The 26,733-nt window shown below is 42.2% G+C and overlaps 2 protein-coding genes across 4 annotated transcripts; both read right to left on the bottom strand.

Annotated features, from left to right (window-relative positions):
• Nucleotides 1-772: 772 nt before the first annotated feature.
• On the bottom strand, nt 773-13,468 carry MED17 (mediator complex subunit 17). 2 transcript variants are annotated; one of them, XM_082304479.1, is made up of 12 exons: nt 13,162-13,468; nt 12,655-12,821; nt 12,082-12,301; nt 10,701-10,837; nt 10,518-10,602; nt 9,257-9,409; nt 8,308-8,438; nt 7,062-7,246; nt 6,334-6,471; nt 5,217-5,334; nt 3,759-3,918; nt 774-2,230 (listed from the first exon to the last, which is right to left on the bottom strand). In XM_082304479.1, exons 1-12 carry the CDS (start codon nt 13,391-13,393, stop codon nt 2,025-2,027), a joined length of 1,932 nt encoding a protein of 643 aa, XP_082160605.1. In that variant the 5' UTR covers nt 13,394-13,468; the 3' UTR covers nt 774-2,024. The 2 variants fall into 2 exon arrangements, with proteins under 2 accessions (XP_082160606.1, XP_082160605.1); XM_082304480.1 differs by lacking the exon at nt 3,759-3,918 and having other exon boundaries at nt 773-2,230.
• Nucleotides 13,469-14,455: 987 nt separating this feature from the next.
• Nucleotides 14,456-26,732, bottom strand: LOC309601841 (ester hydrolase C11orf54 homolog). 2 transcript variants are annotated; one of them, XM_082335021.1, is made up of 10 exons: nt 26,615-26,732; nt 25,523-25,614; nt 23,740-23,863; nt 21,506-21,604; nt 20,478-20,551; nt 19,571-19,672; nt 18,422-18,598; nt 17,520-17,669; nt 16,811-16,927; nt 14,456-14,742 (listed from the first exon to the last, which is right to left on the bottom strand). In XM_082335021.1, exons 3-10 carry the CDS (start codon nt 23,795-23,797, stop codon nt 14,569-14,571), a joined length of 951 nt encoding a protein of 316 aa, XP_082191147.1. In that variant the 5' UTR covers nt 23,798-23,863; nt 25,523-25,614; nt 26,615-26,732; the 3' UTR covers nt 14,456-14,568. The 2 variants fall into 2 exon arrangements, with proteins under 2 accessions (XP_082191147.1, XP_082191148.1); XM_082335022.1 differs by lacking the exon at nt 26,615-26,732 and adding an exon at nt 26,064-26,146.
• Nucleotide 26,733: the final 1 nt, after the last annotated feature.

Raw genomic sequence — 26,733 nt, 5'->3', positions numbered from 1 at the left:
TGGAAGTCTTGACAAATGTCTTCACTGCTAATGTGCAGTGCTTGCACTTCTGCAACACAAGAGAAGTCCTCTTGCATCCATTGTTTCCTTTCAGAAGGGGACAAATCCTGCAACTATGAGATCGTAATAGCTCCAGAGTGATCCTGTTACTTGGTAATGAAGAACTCATTTGACAAAAAGGCTATCACTACATGCAGACCTGTCAATTTAGGTTAAGAGCAGTGAAGTGTAAAGACACCTTAAGTTTCATATGCTCATCTTCTAATTATTAGTAAGAGAAAAGGTGTTGTGTTGCAGAGTCAAAGCAGCCTCATATAATCAGATGCACAAGCAGATGCATCAGGCTGTTGGCTGAACTGTTGACCAAGGAACAAACCCCCCGGCTGCCTGCAGCCAAGCAGTACGGGACCTGGCATCGCAGGTGCTGCGTAAGAGTCGCCCATCTTTCAAGATCGAGAGGCTATTTTCCACTAGTACTTCTTCCTTTCCGTAAGTCATCTTGGGCAACTCATCAGAACCTGCAAGGGAAACCCTTTCAGGGGTTCAGTTGCACAGAAGTACTTCAAGGAACTGAAATAATGAGATGTTCTACAGCGGCAAACACCAGTGTAAGTACAAGAGCTGCTTTGGATACACACTGAGCAGCGGCTTGCCACAAGCAGTTGCTTAATATGTATTTCCTACAACTATTCTTTATTGCTCAAGAATACAGCAAGGTAACAACTGTCACCGTACAAGTATGATGTTCAATTCAAACATGTTCTATGTGCAAGAAGTTCTCATCTCTATATACATATATATATACACACACCCCTCCTAACACACAATATGGGCGTAAGTCTTAACCAGTTCATACAGACAGGTTTCAAAGAGATCTTTAGCAATTAATCGTCAAACAAAAGAAAAGCTTTGTGCAACACCTTACTAGAAGCTTCAAGAAGGGTACAATTACAACCAAAAAAGACAAGAACATGACTTTTTTTTATTTTAAAAGAACTCAAAAGAGCTGATCTTCAGGACGATATTATTGTTTCGCTGGATGATAATCAGTGACAGTGCAGAAAAAAAAACAAAAAAAACCACAAAAGCAAAAAACCTAGCACAAGTGTGGAGATCCAAGGTCTGCATGAGAGTTATCTGCTTCTGTACAAACATGAATTTACACAAGTCACCCACAAACTCCAATTGTCGGAATTTTGCAAGCAGAGTAAGACCCTTTCCTCTACATGTTTGCAAAAAGCAAGGACAGAAAACAGAAGCAAAGTAACCGACACCACATAGGCTCATCTCTAGGCATCAGAGAGGAAAGATGTTTGCCACAAGCTGTGACTTCTTAACGCTCTCAACTTAAACAAATACCTAACTAAATCTCTCTCAAAAAGAAATGGGTCACCCAGAAGCCACATCAATGTACAGTTAACACAAACAAACCTCAACTCAAGAACGTCACGCAGTGAAGACTCTTCCTTGAATCTTCAGTTTTGTTTAGTCTTCGTTCTTGACAAGGGAGCTCTGCTTCTCCTGTTGTCCCACTTTTAATCAGACAAGTCCATTAGCTTCCACAAGGATAGCCATTCCCTGTGGTATAAGCCACTAAACGGCTTATTGATAGCACAATTCAATTCTAATCATTTTCATCTTTCAGAAATAATTGCAAAGATGTATTGAGAAAACGTAAGGGCATGAGGGGAAAGGGAATGACTCTGAGCAGACACCTTTCATGTAGCAAAGGACTACTGAAATCAATTTTATAAAAGAAAAATACCTTAATTACTCAGCTATGTTACTCTAGATAGAGCAATCTGCAAAGATACAGCTGAAAGGAACTTTTTCAAAAAGTTGTATTTTATCATTGAAAAAAGTTTTATTACAAACACTACGATGGGCATATCTGTACAGGAAATAAATTTGGTTTTGCTTTCTTGTATTGCCCCATAGGTTCCATTCCCCTTTGCTGCACGGGCAGTGATCGTTCGCAGCACAGCGATGATTCAACGCCCGCCCCCGGAGAGGCTGATGGATTATTAGCATGGAGTTAGGGCGGCCATGAGGAGTTCCATTTTATACACAAAGTTACGGCCTTCCATTTTATTCCACTGCACTTCCTTGAACGGCCCTCGAAGATGATTCCACTTGTTGTCTTGCAGTACGTCTCCTTTGGGGAGATCCTTGCACTGACTCCGTGGAAACTGAACCATAACTTTGCTGCCACTTTCCGGACCATTACGGACTGTGAGGAACAGAGATTTTTATGAGCATTTTTACACTGTAGGAATTCCTCATATTAAATATCCTTCCTCACGTGTGCTATACATTACTCCTACTCAATTCCAAACATGCTGAAAGTAAACAAAGGAAATTACCTTACTTTTTTTTTAAAAAAAGTTTTTCTCTTTGAATTTTCTCTCTTGTCTCCCACTTCTCTTATGATTTTGTTGCTTTAGCACCGCATGCTCTTACAGCAGACCCGAGAAACTTTTGACAAAAAACCTCACACATACACTTTACAAAAGCATTTCTTTTTCCCTAATGATGCCAGGAAGGGCAAAGGGTTTTTTTGCTGATTCTTTCCTTGGATGTATTCCCCACCATTCTGTTGAAAAACGTGACCAAAAAGATATTGTTTCTAGTGGATTTATCTCAAACAGACAGGAATGAAGTCACTCAAGATAGCTGTTGCTTTTAATCACAGAATTCTGCAAGACTGGAGGGGTGGTGGTATTCTGTTGGCTTGGATGGGGTTTTGTGTTTTGATGTTGGGGGGTGGTGGTGTTTGTTTATTTTTAAATAAGCAGTTAGGGAGATACTACTTTGCTTTCCCCTCACCTACCAAGCTAGCCTTCCACAAAGAGATGACTATCAGGCTGATTGAACATGATTTCTCCTTCATAAATTGATGCTGACTATTCCCCATCACCTTCTTGACCTTTATATGTTTGGAAACTGCTTCTGGGGCTGTTTTTTTGCTTCATCTTCCCAGTAATTGCAATGAGGCTGACCAGGCTGTAGTCCCCTAGATTCTCCTTCTTGCATACAGGATGTGACATCTGCCTTCTTCCAGTCCTCAGGAACCCTTCCTGATCACCATGACCTTTCAAAGATGATCAAGAGTGGCCTTACAATGACATCAGCCAGCTCCCTCAGCACGCATGCACTCAGCACTATCTTCCTCCCAGGTCAACTGATCCCGCTTATAATCTCTTGCAGCTTCCTTTTTATGTCATGAGTTTAGTCATAAGCTCCCTGTTCATCCACACAGATCTTCCGTCACCTTTGCACAAATTCCTGGACATAAAAATGACTTGAAAGAGATGAGCCTTGGAAAAAAAAAAAAAACCAAACAGCTCTCTTGGACCCTTCCTCTCTCCATCCCATAGGATGGTATCCCATAGGATTCTTCCAGGAAGATCCCTGAAGAGACCAAACTCTGTTCTCGTTAAGTCCAGAGTTGTGATCCTGTTGTTTGCCTTGCTCCCTTCTCTCAGGATCTCGATGGTTTCTGTAATCTATTTTACTATGCTAATTCTAAGAAATATTTTCAAGCCCATGTGAATTGAATCAGGTTTACATTAAGTGGCTTATGGGTAAAGTATTGATTCTATTTAGGTGTCAATTCCATACAGAAAAGAGATTTTTTCTACAATATTTTGCTATAAATTGACATTCTATGAAAGTCTAGAGACCATCTCAGAAAGAGACTTACAAAGCCTGTGGAATTCGCTTAAGATTTTCCATACATTTGGAATAGAAAACACTACCTGAAATGGCATAGTCTCCATTTGGTGATGCTACAGTTATTGCTGATGCATTGCCAATGCTCTCCACTGGCCCCAGACCAACATGATTACTGAAACTCAGCACATGCCATCCCATAACTTTCGCAAGCTGCTGAACTGCATGTACTTGGTGCTGTGACATCTGAAAGATAACAAGAGGTTCATCTTCTGTTCAATATTTGCACACCACAAAAAGAATTGCTTACTGGTTTTACCAGCTTTTTTTCTTCTAGTGTAGTTATTTAGAAAAGTGACTTTGTCTTATAAGTTCTCTAGTTTCAGAGGAGCTTTTTTTTTCTTTTTTTTTTTTAACATACATGCTGTATAAATGCTAGTAGAACTTTGTGTTATTTGAACTTAGACTAGTTCCTCTGGAGACAGAGAAGACCACTGCATTAAGCACACTATGCAGTTAGATGAATTCTTCATATGTATATGGGTTTATGCATTTTATTTAATGATGGCTTTCAATTTACAAAATCCTTTATTTAGGTCTCAAGAACTAATTGAAGTGATAAACAGGATTTTGAAATAATCCTTTCTTTGAATGGAAATGAGATTTCTGCTGTAAAATATAAAAAATCTGTGAGAGTATTATCATAGCAAACTCAGGGGAAAAAAGTTGAGGTTCGCAGATTCATGATTATCTCCATTAATGGTCAAGTGTAAGCATTGAGCTTTAACAGCTTAAAAGTTTAAATGCTAATGTTTTTCTGTATCATGACTTAACACTTGTAACAGGGAACTATCTAGCATTGTTTAGCAGTTCTCTGTGAACAAGTCTGGAAACACTTAACCAAAAAGAGACACCTTGAGCAGAATCTGTTTCAACTTGTTTTCCGTGTCGTAGTTTCGTATAACTGCAACGGGCCAACCACTGTTATTAAAGACCTGTATTCAGAGTATTTATAATGCATAGTAGGGAGACTGTCACTTCTCAATAAAACCAGCAGCTTGCTCTAATTAAGAAAACAAAGTTCATTCAAATATCAGCTGATTTAGCAATGGCTGATGCAAAGTGAACATTAACAAGAAAATGTTGAAATGACAGTAATTGTGGGCTCATTAAGATCTCTACTCTAGACAGGACTTGGTTACAGTAAGTTTCATATATTGAATACCTTATTGTCTGCTACGACTTTCACTGACTTGTTCTGACGTAAGCAAAAATCTTAGTGCTCCCATAATGAGTAGCATAAAGAAATGTATTTTAAATGGGAGGGAAAATTAATTATTACTACTGACCTTAGTAAAAACTGGCATTATATTTTAGTAACAGTTGCTAAAGTCACTATACAAACATACTGAAAAATTCAGTCATCCACCTTCCTATTTTCACTATCTTTATTTGAAGTTTTCTACATAGATAAAGGTGAGATTCTAACAACTTCTCTTTCCCAAACGCTACAAGAAAGGGAAGAATGACGTATATGAGTCTACCTGAGATAAAAGGAAATCCTGCAGTTCTTGCTCTTGATGGGACAACGTAATAACTCTTCCATCTCTATGCACAACTCTGATCTGTTCCACTCCGATGTTCAGCTGTAGTTGAATGGATCTTTGAAGACAAGATGCATATTTATTCAAAATGCATTACAACACTTCAGAAAACAGGAAACTGCGAACACAGAATCCCTCCCATTCATTGACAAGAACTCTAAGATGAGGATGGTGCAAAGCCTATGGAATACGACAGCAACTCCAAACATTTCAGTTCCATCACTCACCAGTTCCCTCTATACTGCAGGGGACACATTCTGTGGCATGTTCCCAGACCTGGCCCACTGCTTCTTCAGGTCAAGGAACCTCCTGGAGTGCCTCACAGCTCCCTGCCTGCCACTGTGCCCACGTTCCCTTCCAGAAGTGAAGGGGAAAATGGTGTGGGCCTGTTCTATCCTACAGCCAAGACTTGGGCAGCGTATGTACTCTGGAACTGAGACTGCAAATTGCACCAATGAGCGCAGTCTGCTCCACACTGTGGACACAGCCAGAGGGGAATGCTCAAAAATGGCAAAAGCAACTGGGTCATCCACTGTCAATGCATTAGTTAATTCACTGCTGGGCAGCATGTAGACTTTCATTTCTGGAACATGAAATCTCTTATTTCAATGACAATATGCATAACTAATAGCATGAATTACACGAGTTTCGCGTTTCAGTACCTATGCAACCAAGCTAGAACTGAGCACTGACCAGCTCTCCATGACCAAACTGGAAGTTTAGAATCCAGCACATATAAAGATACTTTATATAGCTACCCCTATCCAAAGTAAATCCCCCCTTGAACGGCCACTTTCACCTTCAATTCCTTCTTTGCAAGGAAACTGTGCTAGTTAATGACTTACTAAGTTTCTTCATTCAAGTGTGAAGTGGGTGAAGAGTTTTCTTAGGGTGGCTGCTCCCCCCACAACTCAGAAAAACAAACACTTGCACACAAATAACAGGCTCCTACTTGTCCCTCTGAAGAGAATCTAAACCCGTAAACCACAAATTGAATGCACTCTACCATTGCTGCATGCTGCTACAACTAGAAAGATATATGCATTTTCATACTTACTTGCATATTTGTTCGTATCCTTGAGAAGTTATTAGAACTTTAACACTGGATTCATAAACATCATTTATATTGGACCAGTGGGCCTGAATCTGAGGATCCTCAATACGACTAGCCAGACTGTCAATGGTTCGAGCAGTTCTGGAAGATAAAGATGTATTCCCTGCACAATAATCTAGACAGTTTGTGCTGTTATCTTGTTTAAAGGAAATGAGTAGGTTATTAGTTTGGTTAGTTTGGGGTATTTTTTTGTGGCACACAAAAAAAAAAAAAAAAAAAAAAAAGGCAAATTTAACAGAACCATGTGGATTGAAGTTCTATTTCAGCAATATTCCGGTGCCAATGAAGTGCACTTGTTTACTCTGTACATTTCACATATATCCTGCAGCAGTATTAAAGTGGTATTACACAGTACTGGCTACTGTACAGCAAAGAATACTAAAAAAGATTTAGGCAGTTTAAGAAAAGTAGGGACAATTAGCAGCAGCCTGCATCAAAACTGTCACAGAGATCTCGAGGAAATCTGATTTTTTTTTCTTTTTTTTTTACTAGTCAAGTGTTGTTTGCTCATATTGCATGATATGTTATCAGTTCTTAGTACTTAAAAATTAAGACTATTTTAGCAGTGAAGGAAGAAGTACCTAGTTTTAAGAACACTGAAAAAAGATCAATTGTATTCTACATAATGGTACATTTTATTGTAACTTCAACAAGTATAGCTAGTGACCCACCTGCGTCTCAAAAAGATATGTTTTGCCTGCTTTATTATCTTTTCCAGAAGTCCTTCATTTGACTGTAGAGAGCTGATATCATTTTTATCAAAAGCCTGGGGTCCCGCGAGTCTCATTCTCTTATGGCCAAAAGGTGCACTAGCTGGATGTGGCATCACTGTTGAGCTCAAGGTTTGCTTGTGACACTGCAACAAACAGATGTTATAAAAGGAAGTGACCAAATAATGTATCTACAAGAAATAATATGTACACTACAATATGCTGCTTCACATCAGGTTTTTTAAATGTACGTACTTTCAAAAAGTGCAACTTTTTTACTTTATAAACTTGACAGCACTTTAAAGCCAGCTTTACATTCATACTTTGCCTCCCCTGTTTATGCAGGTCTTTTCAAACTTTACGGAAAGTGCGTTTTAAAAAAAGGTGCTAGCTAACAAAAATTTGGTAGTATGGCAGCAGCTCCTACTAAGAAGTCTGCCTTGTATACATCTCTGGAGACAGACAGAAAGGTCAAACAAAAATAAAGGAAGCATTTTAGAGATAAAAAATTGAGGCACAAAAAGATTTAGCAACCTGTTCAAAGTCAAGAAAGGAAATGCACAACAGAGCTGGGCACTGAGCCAAAGCTTCATGAAACCTAGTTCAGTGTTTAAAACACTGGACTATTCCACACGACTCCATGACTTGCAGAGCCACGCTCTAAGGAGATGAACGCTCTGGAACACAGTTTCACAACTGCTTAGACATCTAAAATTGTGCTCCTTTCCTGAAGAGATGCAACCTCAAACTTCTACCCCAGCTCCTTCTGCTAGATTAGATGAGAATCTAAAACACTGAAGCAGAGAAGTAAGTGGACCTCAAAGGAAGCGAAGTTATTATGGTAATTGATTGTTCTTTCTCCATGGGAGTACTGTCTGAACAGATGCTCACTTAAAGTACTTGACAAGCACTAATTAGACACAAAGAAAAAAAAGGAAGACTGATGAGCTGTACTGGAAAAACCTTGCACTGCTTTTCTGAAGTGAGCAGCCAGGCCTGAGGTTAAGTAAAGAACTCCTACCATTCTTAGTAAAGAACTCCCTAACCACCCATACATACTAAAACTGACCGGTAGGTTGCCTTACGCAAATGGATAGAAAGTGACTGGCCTCTAGTGGCACTCTGTTGTTACAGCAGTGCTGCACAGTATGTAGAAGTCTGAACAAAAGCCCAAAAACTCTTCAGTACTTGACCATAAATGCATTACCTCTCTGATAAGTTGATGCAAATTGTGTTCCAGGACATAGAGATGATCCTCTGGATTCTGTTTTTCGGAAGCGGACTTTTGTGATTTTTTGTCATTGGAAGAGTGACACAGAGAAATAGACAACTGCAAACCTGTACAAAGCAGATGAAAAAAACAGCGAGGACACTGACAATTTCCAAGCAGGCTACTTAGAACTGCTTTATCTTCACATTTTATAGTTTTACAACCAGTATTCACCGTATCAGAGAAAAATCAAAGAATGATGTTGGACAGCACAGCACCAAAGGCAAGACTGGCTACTCGCTGAAGTGTGAAAGGCCAACTAATAAATCACTAGGTGCATTTCACACCAATTTCTATGACTCGATCCCACACAAAAAGAAGAGTCCCCAGGACCCCATTCCTTCCCCAAAGAAGGAATGATTTACCATCATAGAAATTTTAAGCAATCCAGAAACATATTCTTCACATGATATAATCAGTTGTGTACTCCTTGTAAGAACAGAGGATTCACCAGCCGACTTTGAGCCATCTTCACGCTGTTTAATTATCCTCATGGAAAAGTATTAGCCTCGTTCTTCTGAAGACCCATTAACTCAAGTCTTAAATTTCACCTGCATGCAATCCAGGAGCAATGACTTATGCACAGCTCCAAACTGCAATGTGCACATGGCATTACAGCTGACAGCTTTAAGCACTACTGACAAAAAACACAATCACAAAGAAAAACAATCCAAAATCCACAAACTAAAATATTAGTAAATTAGAAACTAAAGTGCATTAGTTGAATTTTTCTATAATTATCAAGCAAAATTCAAATTATGGGAAATTACGTTTTTTAAAACCTTTGAAAAACAAGGAGATTACTTTTTTTTTTTTTTGCCCCCCAGAATTTCAGTTCATGTTTAAGCAAATAATCATAGGTTAAGAATTCTAAAAAGTTTCCTACCTGGGAAAGGCTGGGAGATTATCTGATTTTTCACAACAATGTGAGGAATTTGTGATTTAATTTGAACAGCTTCTCGTGACAGCTGGGCAAAAATTTCTTTACATAAAAGAACGTTCTGTGCAGTCTCCAACTTTGTCTGCCAGTGTGGAGAACCTAAAAAATATAAATCAACGTTTGCAGAAGGAAAGAGTAAAGAGAAGCTATAAAGGTAGCTTCAGATACCAGGTACTGCACAGTAGCTATGAGTAATTGCTAAGATAAGGTAGTCAGTATCTTCCACCCAAATTGAGTATTTTCAGAATTTTCTCTCAGATAAGCAAGCACTTTAAGATAACACTAGTGTGTTTTACTTCAATTTTATCATATATGTATATTGTGAACTGCACCTCCCTTCTGGAACTGCCTATTACACTTCCCAGGCCTTTTGTGAACTCTGCTTATGAAGCCGTGCTTCGTAGTTGCAATTTACTTTCAATGATACTTTTAGCTTTATTAAATTCACTTTACAACGAACCACCAAATGTTAAATTCACGTACGTGCTTTTACAGGATTTATAGGCCCAAAATTCTTGGAAGATTCTGGTCTGAGTAAGTACGCAAGCTCTACGCTGTGCCCTGAACACCACATGAAACATCTACTTAATACAACATCCTATGTTCAAGACAGCACAAGCATCTGTGTCACAGATCACTGTGAAACAAAATCCTGCCAGTTCTGTTTAATCCTGAGGAGTTAAGGATGAATTTTTAATCCCAAAGGCTTACACCTTCAGATACTGTCACATATCAGATGAATCAAGCTACTATCTGCCAGTGATAGCTGAGCTGTTGGTAATTAATGCACATGCTGCCAGCACACTTTCAGATTCAAAGAAAACATACGAGCCACAGAAAAAAATGATGCATTTGGGGCAAAGTTAAGAGCGAACGGACATTTAGTCCAGTTGAAGCACAACACCTTGGTTTGCTTTTGGTTATGTGCTCAAACTCTTAATGACTAACGAAAGGTGCTCCAGAATACCTAAAATACAATCCTAGTAATTTTATTTCAGAAATTGAGTGAACACACATGAAAAACTGAAGGAGTACACTTTGAAAGCACCATCTTTCCAAAGCCCAAGCAGCACCTACACAGAAAATTTCAGTTTAAATAAGAATATTCTTGTTCGCTCTTCTTTCAAGCTAGAATTTTCAAATAAACATCAGATGCAAACCCATTTCTTAAGAATGTGCTCCAAAAACAACGTATAGCCAGCTATACCTGGTTTTGATTTTGGCATGGGCCTTTTAAAAAGATTGACTGTCCCAAGGTCACCAATGTCTGGAGCTTGCTTCTGAATAGAAACCTAGGCAAAAGAGAACGTTGTTTGATGTTTGTTCAGTTGCAAGCATACAAATAACAGAACAAAACCCATGCTATATCATTAAAGTTTATCTGGCAAACCTTTATATAGGCTGATCCTTCTAAATCACTTGGAATTTGAACATCCAAAGGACAGTAATCCTCAGGTATCTTCTTATCCAAGTCAATGTCAGTGTTCTTTATCACCTCAAATGTGCCGTGATGAAGAAAAAGGGAGCCTAAGAAATGAAGGACAAAGACACACAGACTATAAAACATCTTCTGCAAATAATTAATCTCATACCGCCATTTTGGAAGAACATGTATTTCTAAGACTCCAAACCCCCATAGTTGCGCTTGACTCAAATTTCTTAATGAATTCTTAAAAAAACAGGTAAGTTAGAAAGCTCATTTCAGCACATCAGCATCTCAGTCCTCCAGTGTGTGATATGTAGTATTTTACAGTAAGTTAGCAAGTAGTATTTAATAGTTATGGGAGAAAACAAACAGTGTTTCAAAATGGTGTCATCAGAAGCAGGGAAAGAGAAAAAAGGGTATTTGGTTAAAACAAGACGAAAACATTTAACTGCCCAAAGTTTTGCAAGCAAGTAGCTTAAGGTGCAACACCCCTACTGATTTAAAGGAATGCTGATGGCTTGCAATCTTAGAACTATGACAGTGTTCAGTCTGTAAAAACCAGCCATACAGCCAGTCCTTCCAGTGGGACGGATAAAGGCAGATGCCCGCTTCTGTCCTAGTTGCATCCCTTTTACATCCAGGGCATGGTTCATCTAGTTTAGGATAAATCATCTAAAAAGAGACATCTCCCAGGTTACATCTACAGCTTCTTCATGAACACAAGATTAATAACCCTAAATTTGACAATGATGACAACTGGAGCCCAACATAACCAGTTCAGATGCCTGCTTTGTATCTACATCTTACGTTCAGCGAGATTCTGTATTCACTCATTCACTCCACAACTGGCTCTAGAACTCTGGGCTGGTTACCCTCTCTCACTGTAATCCATGAAATAATGCATATTCTCAGCATAATTTCTCACAAGTGTAGCACTAATAGGTATGACAAATCTGTCTTCACTCAGAGAAAAATGCAAGATGCTCCTCAATCTTCTAAAAATGCTTTACAGACCAAATGTAGATAAAAGCCAGAGATTTACAAGGTCTACCTGTCAATTGATCAGCTACATTGTCAATGCAGAATTGCTTCTGTAAAGGAATCTCTACTGTAATCCTACACAGCCAGCTTTTAAAATCACTTTCTAGATTGAGGATGGCAGGATATTTTCCCTGATAATAAAACAAGTTTCCTCCTTTTATAATTGTGTTATAACTATAATAATATTTTATTATCTGATATTATTTGTTATTACTAATATTCCATCTGTTTTCCCAGTTACAAAAAAAAATTTGTAAAATATAAATATCCATTCTTGAGAAAAAAAAAAGACCCTACTGTTTACCTGCACTTCTATAGCTCAGATCGCCAAGAATTTTGTCTCCCACTTTTCTCAGCTTCCAATGTTGTCTCAGTCTTAGCAGTTCAGAGTTGAAGTCTCTTTGTCGCTTATTTTCCTGGTTTTCTGCCACCGATTTGGATAATCTTTCAGCGCCTTTCAACAGGATTTGAGCTGCTCCAGCTAATGACTTCTTTTTTGAAATCAGCTGTAGAAACTGAGGATTCTAGTAACAAATAAAGAGAAAAAAAACTTATTGTATTTTAATTCTCAAAAAATTATTATTAGTGGAACTAAGTGACAGTGACTGATAACTTAGTTTTGCTGGGTGTTCAGTAGTAACTTTCATGACAATATTACATAGCCACAAGTAGCGCTTTGACTTACAGCTTCAGCAAAGAGGCCTGTGAAATCAGCCTCGCCTCCCATTCTCGGCCTTCCCCTGACCCATAAAGCACTGTACCAGCACATCACAGGGAACATTTTACTAAATCTTGCATGTATCATACATGAAAAATCCCAGTGAAATAAAATCTTTAGTATCAAGCCTTAAAAACTACACGACTAGGTACAATATACCTGTTTTGGAGGAAGGGGATCCTGCACAACCGGATCTAGAGTCATGAACTTTTTATCCTTGACAATACTAAGAACATCATACAACACACACATCTCAGTCAAGGCGCTTCTTAAGTTGTTCCTCACTGAATCCCAAGGCCAGAGGGACGGCTGAAACTTTACCAACCCTAAAAAATAAAACAAAAGAAGGGAAAACAAAGGATTGTAAAAAGATACGGTGTAAGGCTCATTCTTAAACCACGGAGGGATCATAACAGCATGAAATACAACATGACAGCACGATATCTGGATCTATTCTTTCCCGCTCTGCCACTGTAATTTGTTGGGACTCGGTCACGAATGTCCCGACCCGGTCCACGGCCATCGGCGGGCACCCACGGGGGCCGCCAAGCCGCGCCCGCGGGCCCGCAGGCCGGGCACCGCCACAGCCCGCCAGGCCTCCGTCAGGGGGCTCCGGGCACAGCCGCGGGCCGACTGACAGGGAGCCGCGGGCCCGCCGCCCCTCACCTTCCTCATCCTCCGCCTCGCCCGGCTCGGCCCAGGCGCGGCCCGCCGAACCCGGCTCGTCCTCCTCGGAGCCGGAGCCCTGGCTGAAGTCGATGCGCTGCGCCAGGCGCGCCAGGTTCTGCGACATGGAGAGCGGCTGCAGGTAGGTCTCGCTGCCATCCAGCCCCACCTCCTGCACCTGCTTCTCGCACGCCGACTCGATGCTGATGCGCACCGCCGGCACGCCCGCCATCTTGCTGCGACCTCCCGCCGCGCCGGCCCGCCTGCGCCCCCCCCGCGCCGACTACGGGTGCCGGGCGGGGGCGGGAGGGCGAGGGGGCGGGGCCAGCGCCGGGCGGGCTCGGCTGTTTCCGGAAGGCGCTCGGGAGGGGGCGGAGCCGCGCCGCCCTGAGGGGACGGGGAGAGGGGCGGTCCCGCTGTGCCGCTGCAGGGCGTTTGGCGCTGGGGCAGGCTGCCCACGGAAGCGGCGGCGTCCCCATCCCCGGAGGTATTTAAAAGAGGCGTAGATGTGGTGCTTAGGGACATGGTTCAGTGGTGGACGTGGCAGTGCTGGGTTAACGCTTGGAGCTGATGATCTTAAGGGTCTTTTCCAACCTAAACGATTCCCATTTCCACAATACACGGCCACTTTCCTTCTCACATTGCAGGCAAACCCCAGCCGGGTTCGCTCCTCAGAGATGGCCACGCAGGTCTGAGCTGCTGCAATTTTCTTTTACGGCGTTATTTTTGACCAGAAGTTGGTTTAATTCCCCATTCTAAGCATAACTTCACCTCTGGTTCTCCATCACCAGCTGTGACCACGCAGGAAGCTCAACCAAATAGCAAAAGAAAAATACACAATGCTACTGCAGTGAAATTACAGTTTGAATTCATAGAATCACAGAATGGTTTGGGTTGGAAGGGGCCTTAAAGATCATCTGGTTCCAACGCCCCTGCCATGGGCAGGGACGCCTTCCACTAGACCAGGTTGCCCAAAGCCCCGTCCAGCCTGCCCCAGGGATGGGGCATCCACAGCTTCTCTGGGCAACCTGTGCCAGTGCCTCACCACCCTCATAGCAAAGAGCTTCTTCCTTATATCTAATCTAAATCTAACCTCTGTCAGTTTAAAGCCATTACCCCTTGTCCTATCACTACATACCCTTGTAAAAAGCCCCTCTCCAGCTTTCTTGTAGGCCGCCTTCAGGAACTGGAAGGTTGCTATTTCAGTCATAACAATTCAGTTATAACAATTCCAATTACATGTACACGCTGAATTTCTCGCTTTAACAAAATTAAGAAGTCGGCAGTTTACTGCTCTCATATTTATTCTTCACTCTGATAAATGTGCATAATGAAAAGCGTTACAAAAATCAGCGTTTGTATTTTAGAAAGATTAAATTGCGATGCCTTCTCCAGAGCCTCCCTGCCTCAGTCCCTCCCGACGAGGTGCGTCTCCTGGGGCCTGTCGATGCGGAAGAGCAGCTCGGCGGGCAGGAGGTACCCCAGGTACTGCACGCTGTCGGGGCTGGTGTCCTGGTGGTAGTGCCCTCCTTCCCCGTGGTGGCTGAAACAGTGGGTGTGCTCCACACGCAGATCAAAGCCCTGTCACCAGAGAAAGGCCCATGAACACGCATTCCTGTGAACTGTGGTTAAAATTCCAGCGATAGTCTCCTTTATACTGCATATTTCCACCCATCTCAGAGCCCACTCCAACCATTAAGCAGTGCAAACTTGCAAGATGCTTGTGAAACTAAGAAGGCAAAAGAAAAGGAGCTGTACAGGGCTTTACCATAGGACATCAAGGAGAAAAGAATTTAGAAACCCTGACAGTCCCCAACTTTGGTGTCAATCTCCCAGAGATTTCCTTTTTTTTTTTTTTCTCCTTCCTTTCTTTCCATTGGGATTAAATAAAGCAGTCACACCAAGGAACTCCTACTGGAAATCAGAACCCCTTTGCACTGAATGCCACAGACCCATGCAATAAAGGGACAATCTCTACTCCAGTTCTGAGAGCCAGCTTACATGAAAGTGAGAATAGCGAATAAAATAACAACTAGCATATTAAACCGTGACATCACCCCCACCACTTTTATATATATATCACAGAATCATAGAATGGTTTGGGTTGGAAGGGACCTTTAAACATCATCTAGTCCAACACCCCTGCAATGATCAGGGACACCTTCCACTAGGTCAGGTCGCTCAAAGCCCTGTCCAGCCTGACCTTGAACACTTCCAGGGATGGGGCATCCACAGCTTCTCTGGGCAACCCGTGCCAGTGTCTCACCGCCTTCATCGTAAAAAAAATTCTTCCTAATATCTAATCTAAATCTGTTCTCTTTCATTTTAAAACCGTTGCCCCTTCTCCTGTCACTGCAGGCTCTGGTAAAAAGTCTCACTCCCTCTTTCTTATAAGCCCCCTTTAAGTGTTCAAAGGCCGCAATAAGGTCTCCCTGGAGCCTTCTCTTCTCCAGGCTGAACAACGCCGACTCTCTCAGCCTTTCTTCACAGGAGAGGTCTTCCATCCCTCTGATCACTTTTGTGGCCCTCCTCTGGACCTGCTCCAACAGGTCCATGTCTTTCTTGGGGCCCCGGAGCTGGATGCAGCACTCCAGGTGGGGTGTCATGAGGGGCAGAATCACCTCCCTTGACCTGCTGGCCACGCTTCGTTTGACACAGCCCAGGTTTTCTGGGCTGCAAGGGGATACTGACGAGTAATGCGATGGCATTTGAATGCCATCTTCTACTGCTGTCTCTGTAGTGACACTCACACATTTCCAAACCCATAGGCTTAGCACAGTGCTGTTGAGCTTGCAGTGGATACAGATGGGAGTAACCCAGCGGCATCCACTGCACAAGTTACACTGGTTCTGAATGGAGCAGCTGTTGATGGCTGTTTTCAAAGTACTCATCAGTTGATTCCGGGAAGGCGCACACAATTTAGCCTTAGGCCAAAGGCTGCCACATAATAACACAGTAAAGTCATGCCCTTGAACATATCCAAGCCTACAGCACGACTCATTTAACTCTGGAAAAAATGTTTTTATGTTACTTATGACTGCATTGTTATTTATAAAATAGTCATTTTCATCTCTGGTTTCCTGGTTACTTTTAAATAGTCTTCCTAATGACGAACATCTTAATGGCTTTTGAAACCAGATTGGTTTTTATCCTGAACTGTTTGCTGATAATTCAGTGCTTGTGGAAGATGCTAGATAACTTTCTAGCATGAGGCTTTGCAGACTTTAATTTGCATCAGCGATTATGAGACACGTTTCACATATTTCAACACAGCTTTAGCAGAGACAGCTCTTACAAAAGTGAACTACATGAACACACAGCTGAACAAGCTTCCATGCTCTTGACATTTCTCCTGGTGTGGCCAGCAGTGAATGCAAACCATGCTGTTGGGTTTGGGACAGACACTTGTACACTTGCAATTGGAACTGAATCATTCAGTTCAATCCACTATGAACAGCCACGAGGTTTCAGAACAGATTGACCTAGCCTCAATTCAGCCCGTGACAGAAATGAGAAGCTTCTATTTCATTACACCACCTCTGGAAGAGTTTAAACACAACATATACACACTCCTGTTCTTAAAAGGAAAATCACATCCAAAATTCATTACAAGTCTCAGTTTACACTTAGAAGTGAGAAAGAGACTCACCGGATCTCTGGAAACTATTACTGTCTGACAAATCAGTGGAGCCTTCATTTCAAAGAATTTAAGCCAGTTATTCACATCCTCATCGGTATTCAGAGGACAGGCAGAAAACTCTGGAGGCTACAGCAAAAATAAAAGCTTTATAAGTGAAAGGAAGACACTTGAATCAAGATACTTTTTCTCTGGCAACTTCCCTTCACTTTTCCCCTCCCCACTATTCTGTTCACATTCCTTCTCGCCTAAAAGAAGCTCGCCAGTGCCCATTACTGTGTTTCTGCCAGAAATGGAAGTGACCAGAATATTGCTTTTTTTCACTGCACAGGTAGTGGGAGAACTACTGAAGTAAGGATTCTCCTCCTGGTAGATTTTAGAAGCTCGGTTATTTTAAAATAAGTCTATTGCTTCTAAGAAGTACCATCTCAGTTCACGTATTTCATTTCAATTCATTTTACAATAGTTCTACAGTTCTTTAGCTGCCCATGGATTTCAAAAGAAAAGATGACTGTATTAAGGCCAGGTAATACAGCATCATTAGTTTTGTAATGTCAGTTTTGTAACATCAGCTCCTTACTTTAATACGCTGCTTATCTTAATAGTTTATGCAGGCATTTAAAAATACCAAACAAAGTCAAGGCACTAAGATGTTACACCCTGATTTATAATTCTGTTTTCAGAAGGATGAAGGAAGTTAGATGAATTGAGAACAACTTACCATAATGTGAATCTTTGCTTTCCCCTTCTGAATGATAAATGTACCACCCATCCCAACTGGCTTTTCTCCATAGTGTTTCTCTAAAATTTGTCTCAGACAAGACACAAAGTTAAGTTCCCCAGTTCTTCCATTGGCTTTCACTTCAATGACCTGGAGAATAAAGTTAATTTGTCACTGCTGTCTCCCGCTGCAACAGTCTGCAAAGGTCTGTGGAAGCTGCTCTGAAATTCTCCCAAGCTTATAACCCAAGATTACTTTTTGAAAATGCGAGTTTCCCTGCAAGTGCTGCTCCACTTGCATCCTTCCAGTACCTGAGCAACTCTCTTTCCTGACTTTCTGTTCAACGCTAGCTTTGCCTGTGAAGGGTGCTGGGCAGCAAGTCATTTACTCATCATACACGAGACAACGCTATAAGTAACCCCTTTCTGTCCACCAGCTGGCTTCCACTCTGTTATAAAGAAACTCTTGGAAACAGAGAAGACTGCTCAGTTTCCTTGCAGCAGTCAGGTTTTTGACTGCTCTGCCGACACCCTTTTGTGCTAGCTGCGTTGGGGGAAGCACTTCTACAAAAAACTAGACAAGTGCCCAGATCTGATTTACACAAGGACATTGTACAACCATTACCTTAAACCACTGCTAGTTTTGACTGGATTTGGATGGATGATTTATGATGGAAAAGGTTTAATAAACTAATACTTATCCCTCAAAAATTCAAACGCCTCTCTGCCTCTACCAATTCTTCCCCTCGTTCACTGGCATCAGTTCCTTATGTTTGGATATTTCTTTCATGGAATTACTACTTTACTATTATCACAGAAAACTGATAGGATAACATCGAAACATGAGTTTTCCTTCAGCCACAAAGCTCTACAAGCAAAGTCACCTTTGATCCAAGCACGTACCTTACCAGGTTGGCCCTCACTGGCATAAAGGTTGGCCAACAGCCCAAACTCACAGTCAGTGTATTTACTGCTGTACTTCTCAAGCAGGCACCCTTTATCTGCAGGATTTATCTGAGCAATGTAGCTCCCATTTACAGCAGGCTTTTTTTCACTCTTAGTTTGAACAATGGGGATAAGCTGAGAAAAAGAACATGTAAGAACAAGTCAAGTAAGTCAATAAGAACGTGTAAGAGTCAGTCAAATGAACAGAAGTCACATAAATGCAATTTAAGCTTTGGACCATGATCCCAAGAAATAATCCCTTTCGTCACACAGCTCTGTTTCTCAGGATGAGGTCTGTACTGGTAAGAAAAATGCACTAATATTGTAATGTAATTGAAAACTCCAGAAAACAGTTTTACTTTTTCTGGACAGTTACATTTAATGTTATGTGAAGATGAATGCTAGTGTTAAAAAAAAAGAAAAAGAAGAAAAAAAAGTCTAACCATTGAGATCTGAGGCCTGCATGCAAGTACTGGAATTCTATGTAATACTTTCTCAGTGTACAGTAACAACCACTATTATAGTGGCCCAAATTTAATGCTCAGAGGGACTGTCTCATCTGCAAATAAATGCATCAACAGGAGATGGCAAGGTCAGAGGTTTATGCTTGAAAAGACTCTGAGACTCTGACTAACCAAAGCCTCCACAGGCAGTAGTTTGTCTTCCACCTCTCCTGCAGGTGATCATTTTATATGTGGCATCTTTAAAATTTACAATGATAAACCAAAGCCATCCAAGAGGGCGAAAGACGGGAAGTATTTCAAAGGCATTTACCAGTAACTTTGACAAGCATTTCTAAATCTTGTCATTCAAACCTCTGGTCAGGTCTTTGTCAATCAGTTTCAAAAAAATCATGTTTCTTGCATGCTTCAAAGCAATCACATGCTTCCTGGAGAATTACAAGTTAAAAATTAATCTTTATTATCTCAGTAATAGATACCTCGTTGGATGGCCCTCATCTGAATTCCTTCTAATGTGTTTTATGTGCTTTTCGCAAGAATGGTGTTTATTAAATGTTTTATTGTAAATGTGAAATACCCAGCATGATACTGCTCTACTATTATACTTCCATGAATTCATTGAGAACCATCACATTTATTTACTGACCTCAGCATTTACTCCAAGAATTTTAGATGAAGCAGCTCCAGCTCCAAGAATGAAAGCTCCAGGCAGCTCTATGTCTTTTGCAACTGTATTTAGATCGTAAACCTGCAAGAGAAACAATCCTTTGATTTTGGTGTGGTGCTCTGATTCGGAATTGTCATTATGTTCACTGTAACCCCTGGATGCATTTAATTCACAACACCCTCCTTAGTATTCTGGATAATTAGGTTGGACGCAGTTTCTGAACAACACAACATTGTTGTAAGTAGTAACAAAGTTGTAGTAACAAATTGGGTACATGTCCATTTCTTTTCTGAAAGGTAGAGTCTGCCTGTATAGTCCCCTGCCATTTTACCCAAAATCTGAATTATTGTTCTTATTGAAATTTATATTTGTGTAAAATAAAAAATGGAAAGGAATAGTATATAGAGACAGATATGGTGAGATGTCAGAAAGGAGGCATGATATTCTTGGAAAAGGACAGTAATGTGAATCCAGTATTGGCCTGAAAATGCAAACACAGCCAGTTTTTACAAAGAAGCATGGCTGTGACTTGAAATCACAGGCATGCAGCAAACCATATATAAACATGCAGACAAGCCCCTTGTTTAGTAGTTCTTTCCATAGCTCCGGTCACAGATGGTATGTTTCCAAACCTGCCTTGTATTTGAGGGCAGAAGGTGAACCATCAACCACGATATGCTATTTTTGCTACGATGTGTAAGATTTCCTGACATAGTCTATGTTTAACACACGTCAGAATCAATCTCATAAAACGCTGAAAAGTAAGCCTCTTTCATAAGTGGAATCTTATAGTACCTGTTAGTCCTTAGTTTTATTTATATTTCAACAAGATATTGCTTTTCTTTTGACAAATGCATTATACCCCACAGCTACAGGAAAAACTCACTTTTTCTTTCTGTACAACAGGTATGAGGTATGGAACACCTCCCACATCCGCTATTCTAGGCTTTCCGCAGATTCCTGGAAGAATACAGCCAGTTAGCTTGGTAAAATATTTTTTCCTAATAATCTTAAATGAGCATGCAGTCTAATCCACCAAAGAACCGGTTCCTCACACTTGTAAAACCCTTTGAGAACACTGTTTCCCTAGCATGCTTAGGTAAAGCGTTGCACTACTAAGAAGTCCAAGAACAGCAAGCCCTAAAGTGATTCACAGTAGGATTTAATGCTAGGCAACCTGTTGCAAAATTCACATTCTCTAAGCACAAAAAAATATTACAGTGGGCAACAACTGCTATTTGCCAGTTCTCCAGTAAGATGCCCTCACCACACAGTGGATATCCCCCCTGGGACTCCACTTGCAAAATTTCAGCAGGGCTGAATGCCCAAGTCTCAGGCCAATTCATCCCACTTGTTTGGACATGTATTTTAAGAAGGGATGAATCACCTGGAGGTGTTTCTTTCACTACACTGACAACAGAGGGAACTCAGATGAGCAGCACAGGTGACATGTCTGTCCTCCAGACAGCTAATGCCAAAGAAGATGAATCCCCCTCAGAATAAGACAGCTTCACTCCACCGACATACAGGAATGGCAGGAATTTACAAATGAGTGGAAGTGCAACAACTTAGGTTCAGACAGTGATTGGCATGGACCTAAAAAATTTCTCCATCTGGAAGATAACTTAATTTCAAATCCTTTTCAGTACATGAAATAAAGCTTATGAAGTGAGTGAGTATTGCAATCATAGGTTAAGAAAAAAAAATTACAACAAGTATTTGGTAATGACTTGTCCTTGTTCATACATCAACTAAGAAGCAAATCCAGGAATAAAATGTAGCTTTCCTCTCATGCGTACTCTTTACCTGAAAAACAGTTTAAGCTCTCCCAATGTCTTTAGAAGATCAAAACCAAGTAGGATCAGGGAGAAAGAACTGGAGAAGTCTTAGCGGAAGACAGGAATGCTAGGTTACCTTTGGCAGGAAAGTTGAAGGGTTCCTGAGTCAGATCAGGACAGTCTACAACAGAGACTTGAGCATCAGCAAAGTTTTCTTTAAGCCCTTTCTGCAAAACTATAATAAAGAATAATGGCAAAGTTATTGACAATAAAAAATTACCAAGAGTTTGACAAGTTACTAACAACAATGAATATATCTGTTTAGGCTTTATGTCAGCAAGATACATTAAAGGACTTATGCTTACCCTAAGTAACTACATTGATGTAAATGTTACCGTCTGTAAGCACTTGTTTCCTGAGTCAGAGCTTCAGAGAAGAGCAAAAGCTTGTTCAGGTAATTGTTTGCTACCACTTTAATTCATTTTAAGAATTTTAAAAGCCTTTTAATTGAAATACAATAACGGACTGCTCCTAGTAGCGCTAGGAGCAGCACAATGTGAAGTAACATGGGTAAACTTAAACCACATTCAGCAGTGGTTTTGCTTCACAAAAGCAGACAATTATGATCACAGTCAAATATCATGTGAGAGCAAAGGAGGAAGTGACTGAAGTGACAATCACTTCTCTAAATATATTAATTAGACTGTTTGCAATAGTTTGATTATCACTTCAAACTGTCTCTGCTGTCTGGAAACTTCTGCTGTTACAGGATATTGTCTGTCATGTGGAGATTTTCTGGCAAGTGCCACTGTCAGTACAAGACAGATGATGAATGGTGCTGATAATAATGAACAGCCCCAAATCTAAACTTTTGGGTTTGCTTCATATCAATGTTTTTAGGCTCAGAACCTGCAAAGTCACTCAGACAACAAGGAGGATTCTGACTTAGACAGGTGCACTGTTTGGAAACAACTTCCAAACCTTAATTGAGTGTGAGACTGCCTTCACATAAACTGCTTCAAATACCACGTTAAAAGGTCCAAGTTCTTTCATGCCTGGAGGTCTGCTTTGACAGATGTCTCAAACTAAGGAGCAGAAAATCCAGTCTATGATCTCAAATCAGGCAGTTCCTTATTTACTCAGAAGACTTTCCCGTGCCTTTGTTTCCTCCAGTCAGGATTTCAGCTGTACCTTACTTCTTGGGAGCAGATTTACCACGCTGTTGACCACAAGGGTCAGTACAAGGTACTTGGCACGTTTCTAAATACATCTCAGTACCTTCTGGTAAGTGGAAAAGCACAATAAGGGACAAGAAGGACAAAAGGGCACTCCTCAAGTTATACTCAAGAGCTGAACAGCAACAAAATTCACAGCTTACTGGAGGTCCTCAGGACAGACAGGGGAAAAAAAAGAAAATTCTGCTTTGTGACTCATGTTTTCTACTACTGTTTTAAGCTGTTCTACGGCAAGTACATGCTGCTCTCTGCAGACCCCACAGGTCTGTAGCAGCCCTGGCCTGTTGCCCCAGCCTGACAGCTACTGGGTGAGAAAAGCACAGAGAACCACCCAGGGTACTGCTGGGACCACACTTTCTCAAAGCATGGAAATGTCAAACTGACACAGATTTGGGAGAGTGGCAGACTGAACTTGAGGATCTCTCTGAAAGAAAAAAAACAAACGCACCAACCAAACCAAAAAAACCCCACACTTTAGTACATCTGCTGCAGGAGACAGACTGCCAGAAGGAATAATGCCTTTCTACTAGGGCAAGGAAAGAAGCTCATGAGCCGGCGGGTTGGACCGAATCACCTCCAGAGGTCCCTTCCAACCTCGACCATTCTGTTTTTCTGAGCACATTTTGTGAAGGCTTTGGAAATAAACAAACTAAATAAAATGTTTCCTGCAGCCTGGTTCTAAGGCAATCACCAAAAGAGGAGCCAATTAGGTTCAAGCAAGAAGACCTGCCATGCTATACTGCACCTTGTCAGCTGTGGTTTGAGTAGCCCTGAAAAAGAAAGAAATACTGGTGGGTAGAAGAGGACAGATGATCCCATATGTGTAAGCAAGTTTGGTCTGTAACTGTCAAACTTTCACAACCCACGCACGAATCTGCAAATGCAGCAGACGGTGTTAAAGGGTTTGAGAGCCTGTTTGTGTGCTTAAATATCATTGGGGCTTTGGGGAGGAGTCATTGTTTGCTTTCAGGAAATAACAGCATATAGAAAAACAGTGCTTTTCTTTACAGCTCAGTGTGCTAAGAGCAGGAACATACTGAACGTACTAGCTGTAGAAATGTTTTGATAGGAGCTTTAAGATAAGTTTGAAGAGTACATTATAAGTTTGTAAAAAGTTACATGCTGCATGACTTACCCCCAGCAAGCTCCTCCAGACTTGGAACGTGAAAAGCAAATCTTTCAACTTTGGCCATTTCCTAATTGGTGCTGATTTCTTCAGGTAAGAAATTACAATATACCGCACTGTAGGACTGACTGACCTGTCAACAAGGATAATAGTTTAATGATTAAAACAGGCTGTTTTCAATATGTTACTTATTTTTCAATTTCACTCAAGAATACATAGACAGTAGAACTGTAGTTCTGCCATCAAAGGAAAGACCAACAGCTTCAATATTAATGTTAATTTTCTCATGTGCTTTGGAAGAAGATGTGACTGTCAGCTCTACAGCAGGCTCAGAGCATTACATATGCTAGTCCTCGAGCTTACAGCTGGGTGTAGGCAAAACATATCCTACGCTGAATCCAATTCAAAGGACAGGTCAGGAGATTTATCTGTCCTTTGTAAGCCTGGAGTCGTAATTTGTTTTTGAAAGAAAACTGGGCTTTTCTGAGCACATTAGCTGCCTCCTCAAGTCTTCCCTACCTTAATGTTTACTTTTCCAGCATTGGCTATGGTGGATTTTCAACCTCAGCTGTGACATGGTCTCCAATTGATTCTGGGCACGTGTTTCCCCTTCCAGAGGGGAACAGGCTAGCAGCAAAACAGAAAACAACAGCGGCAAGTTCTGCAGTATCAGGCTGTGTACAGGTACAGAGCCTGTAACAAGAAGTTTTGTTTGAACATAAGTTTAAGAACCCCTTTACAAATGAACTCTATTTCAGTTAGCCTTGCAACAACAAAGTCAGTGACTAGGACAAACCACTAGCTCAGGGCAGAAACAGCTGATTACACACTACCTATAAATCAGCCACAGCAATCATTAACTCCTTAGGCACATGCTTGCTGCACACAGCAGAAAAAGAAAATGGGTCCCACTTACCCAGATCTCAGGCCTCAGAGGAAAAAGCCAAAAACCTAATTACAGTCCCAGACCTGGCAGAGCTTTTGTTAGGAAGGACTATAATGTGAGCTAGCTGTTTACATACACTTTTAGCTTCTATTTTTTAAAAATCCTAGCTCCTATGATTGTCAAAAATTGTAACTGTCCTTGTACCATCAGCCTCTCAAGTCTACATAAAGGAAAAAAAAAAACCAGCAGAAAAAAAAGAAATAGAGTTGGGAGATCATAGCAGTCACCTAACTGAAGTCTTTGAGCTCGAAGTTCAGCCACCCCAAATTACTGCTGTAGTAAGCAGTAGAGAAAGGGAGAAATACGGCTACCCGTGTATAGTAATTCTCATCTTAGTTGGTCTTATCCGTCTCCACAAGTGACTCCCTCCCTCCTCTGGCTGTGGAGGAGAAAGTTACAGGCTGAATTTGGTGCCTCTGGTAGAAGACTACCATCAGATGGAGTGAATAACACCCCAACACTTGAAGTGTGCACCAAACACAAGAAAGGGAGTAATTAGAGAAAGAAAATGAGAAGATGGCTTTGGCAGCATTGTTTTAGATGATCCTCATCCTCTCGAGAACCTTTTTCCACATCTGGAAGGAGGCTGTGCCAGCACTCAAGACACCAGCTGAAAAAGTCCTGAAACAGACTGAGAAGACAGGCTAGAACTGCTGTTGTGCCAAAGGCAGAGGCAAGACTTGGACACGGTTCAAATAAGTAGGCTCAGATATAACACCCAGACCATAACCTGCTGTTTAAAGGACAGTAGTCAGCTCCCCACAATCAAGAAAGGAGGGAAAGACTGTGGGGAAAGCTTGGTGTACCATAATAAACCTGATCTGATTGCTAGACAGTAGTCCTTACCGGGAGGGACACAAAAGGGAAGCAGATCCGTGAGTCACCACCGCAAGGAGAGCATTCACACCGGAGTTTGTGTGGTGTGGGAGAGGGAGAACCTGAAAGGAGACAACAGACAATTAAGATCCATCATGGAGGGGTGGAGTGACATTGAATTACTGTAGAAGACTTTCAAAGAAAGAACACAAACGCTAAAGTGACTATAAGGTTATTAGATCTGGGACGGTGCAACAAGAATGGAGAGAACAAGCATCTAAAGATTTTAAAAGTCTCTCTTTTTGAAGCAGGAACAAACATCAGAGAGAATAGTCAAGGGCCAGGAGAACGCAGATGAAACGGGAACCATGATATTAACGGGGTATGGGGGGTTGTCTACTATCAAAATCTGAATTAAAACTAGTTTGGAGGGTAGAAGCCAGAAAGGAGAGGTTACAGGCAGGCCAGAGATGAGTCAAGGTGCGGGGAAAAGAAATATCAGGGAAAAACCGAAGATGGTAGTCAGCGAGAGAGGAGAAGTTTGGCGGTGACACCAAGAAGAGCGAAACACCTGCAGGCGGGCGGGCAGAGGCCGTGCTCCTCCGCGGGGCGATGCGGGGGACCCCGCCCGCGGCAGGGGAAGGCGGCGGGGCGGCAGGGGCATCTGCTCCAGCGGCTGGGGCTTGGGAAGGGGCGGGCGACGGCGGGGCCGGGGCGGGCGACGGCGGGGCCGGGGCGGGCCAGGCGAGAGCGGGGCCTCGGGGCCAGCCCCCGGGCAGTCACAGGCAGCGAGGAAACGCTAGAGCCGGCACGGCGCTGGGCACGGCGGCTAGAGGGAAGAAGGGGTTGGTCGGGCTGGAGCCGCCAGCTCGGGGGAGACTGGGCGGCAGCGGGAAGGAGAGGCGGGACAGCAGTAACGAGAGGCCGACGGCGCAACGAGCGGCTCCTCGGAGTCCCACACCGAGCGGGAAGCGCGGGCACTGCGCCCTGAAGGGGAGCCCGGACCCCCGGGCCAGGCGGCGAGCGGCTGAAGCGGGAGACAGCTGCCCTAAGCCTGCAAAAGCGCCGCAGGCGATCCCCGGCCCCGCACCCGGCCACCGCTAAGCGCCTGACCGCACGTACCTGCCCCGCCGTCCGGGCTGCGCGGCGGCACGGCCCGCCCCCGCCGCGGGCCGCCCCCGGGGACGGACGGACCGACCGCCACCCCCAGCATGGCGGCACCGGGCCGCCGGCCCTCGCCT

Source organism: Platalea leucorodia, assembly GCF_965183815.1.
Source record: "Platalea leucorodia genome assembly, chromosome: 2".
NCBI classification, from domain to species: Eukaryota; Metazoa; Chordata; class Aves; order Pelecaniformes; family Threskiornithidae; genus Platalea; species Platalea leucorodia.
Note: the sequence above shows the minus strand (reverse complement) of the source record. Positions and strands in the feature narration are given on the sequence as shown.

Excerpts from the sequence above, each read along its gene's own strand:
- MED17 (XM_082304479.1), bottom strand. The coding sequence starts at position 13,393 with ATGGCGGGCGTGCCGGCGGTGCGCATCAGCATCGAGTCGGCGTGCGAG. Across the intron at positions 12,822-13,161 it reads CGAGGCGGAGGATGAGGAAG|GGTTGGTAAAGTTTCAGCCG; the intron begins GTGAGGGGCGGC and ends TTTATTTTTTAG. Across the intron at positions 8,439-9,256 it reads AATCTCCCAGCCTTTCCCAG|GTTTGCAGTTGTCTATTTCT; the intron begins GTAGGAAACTTT and ends TGCTTTGTACAG.
- LOC309601841 (XM_082335021.1), bottom strand. The coding sequence starts at position 23,797 with ATGGCCAAAGTTGAAAGATTTGCTTTTCACGTTCCAAGTCTGGAGGAG. Across the intron at positions 20,552-21,505 it reads CTTCAACTTTCCTGCCAAAG|GAATCTGCGGAAAGCCTAGA; the intron begins GTAACCTAGCAT and ends GTATTCTTCCAG. Across the intron at positions 17,670-18,421 it reads GTGAGGGCCAACCTGGTAAG|GTCATTGAAGTGAAAGCCAA; the intron begins GTACGTGCTTGG and ends TTTATTCTCCAG.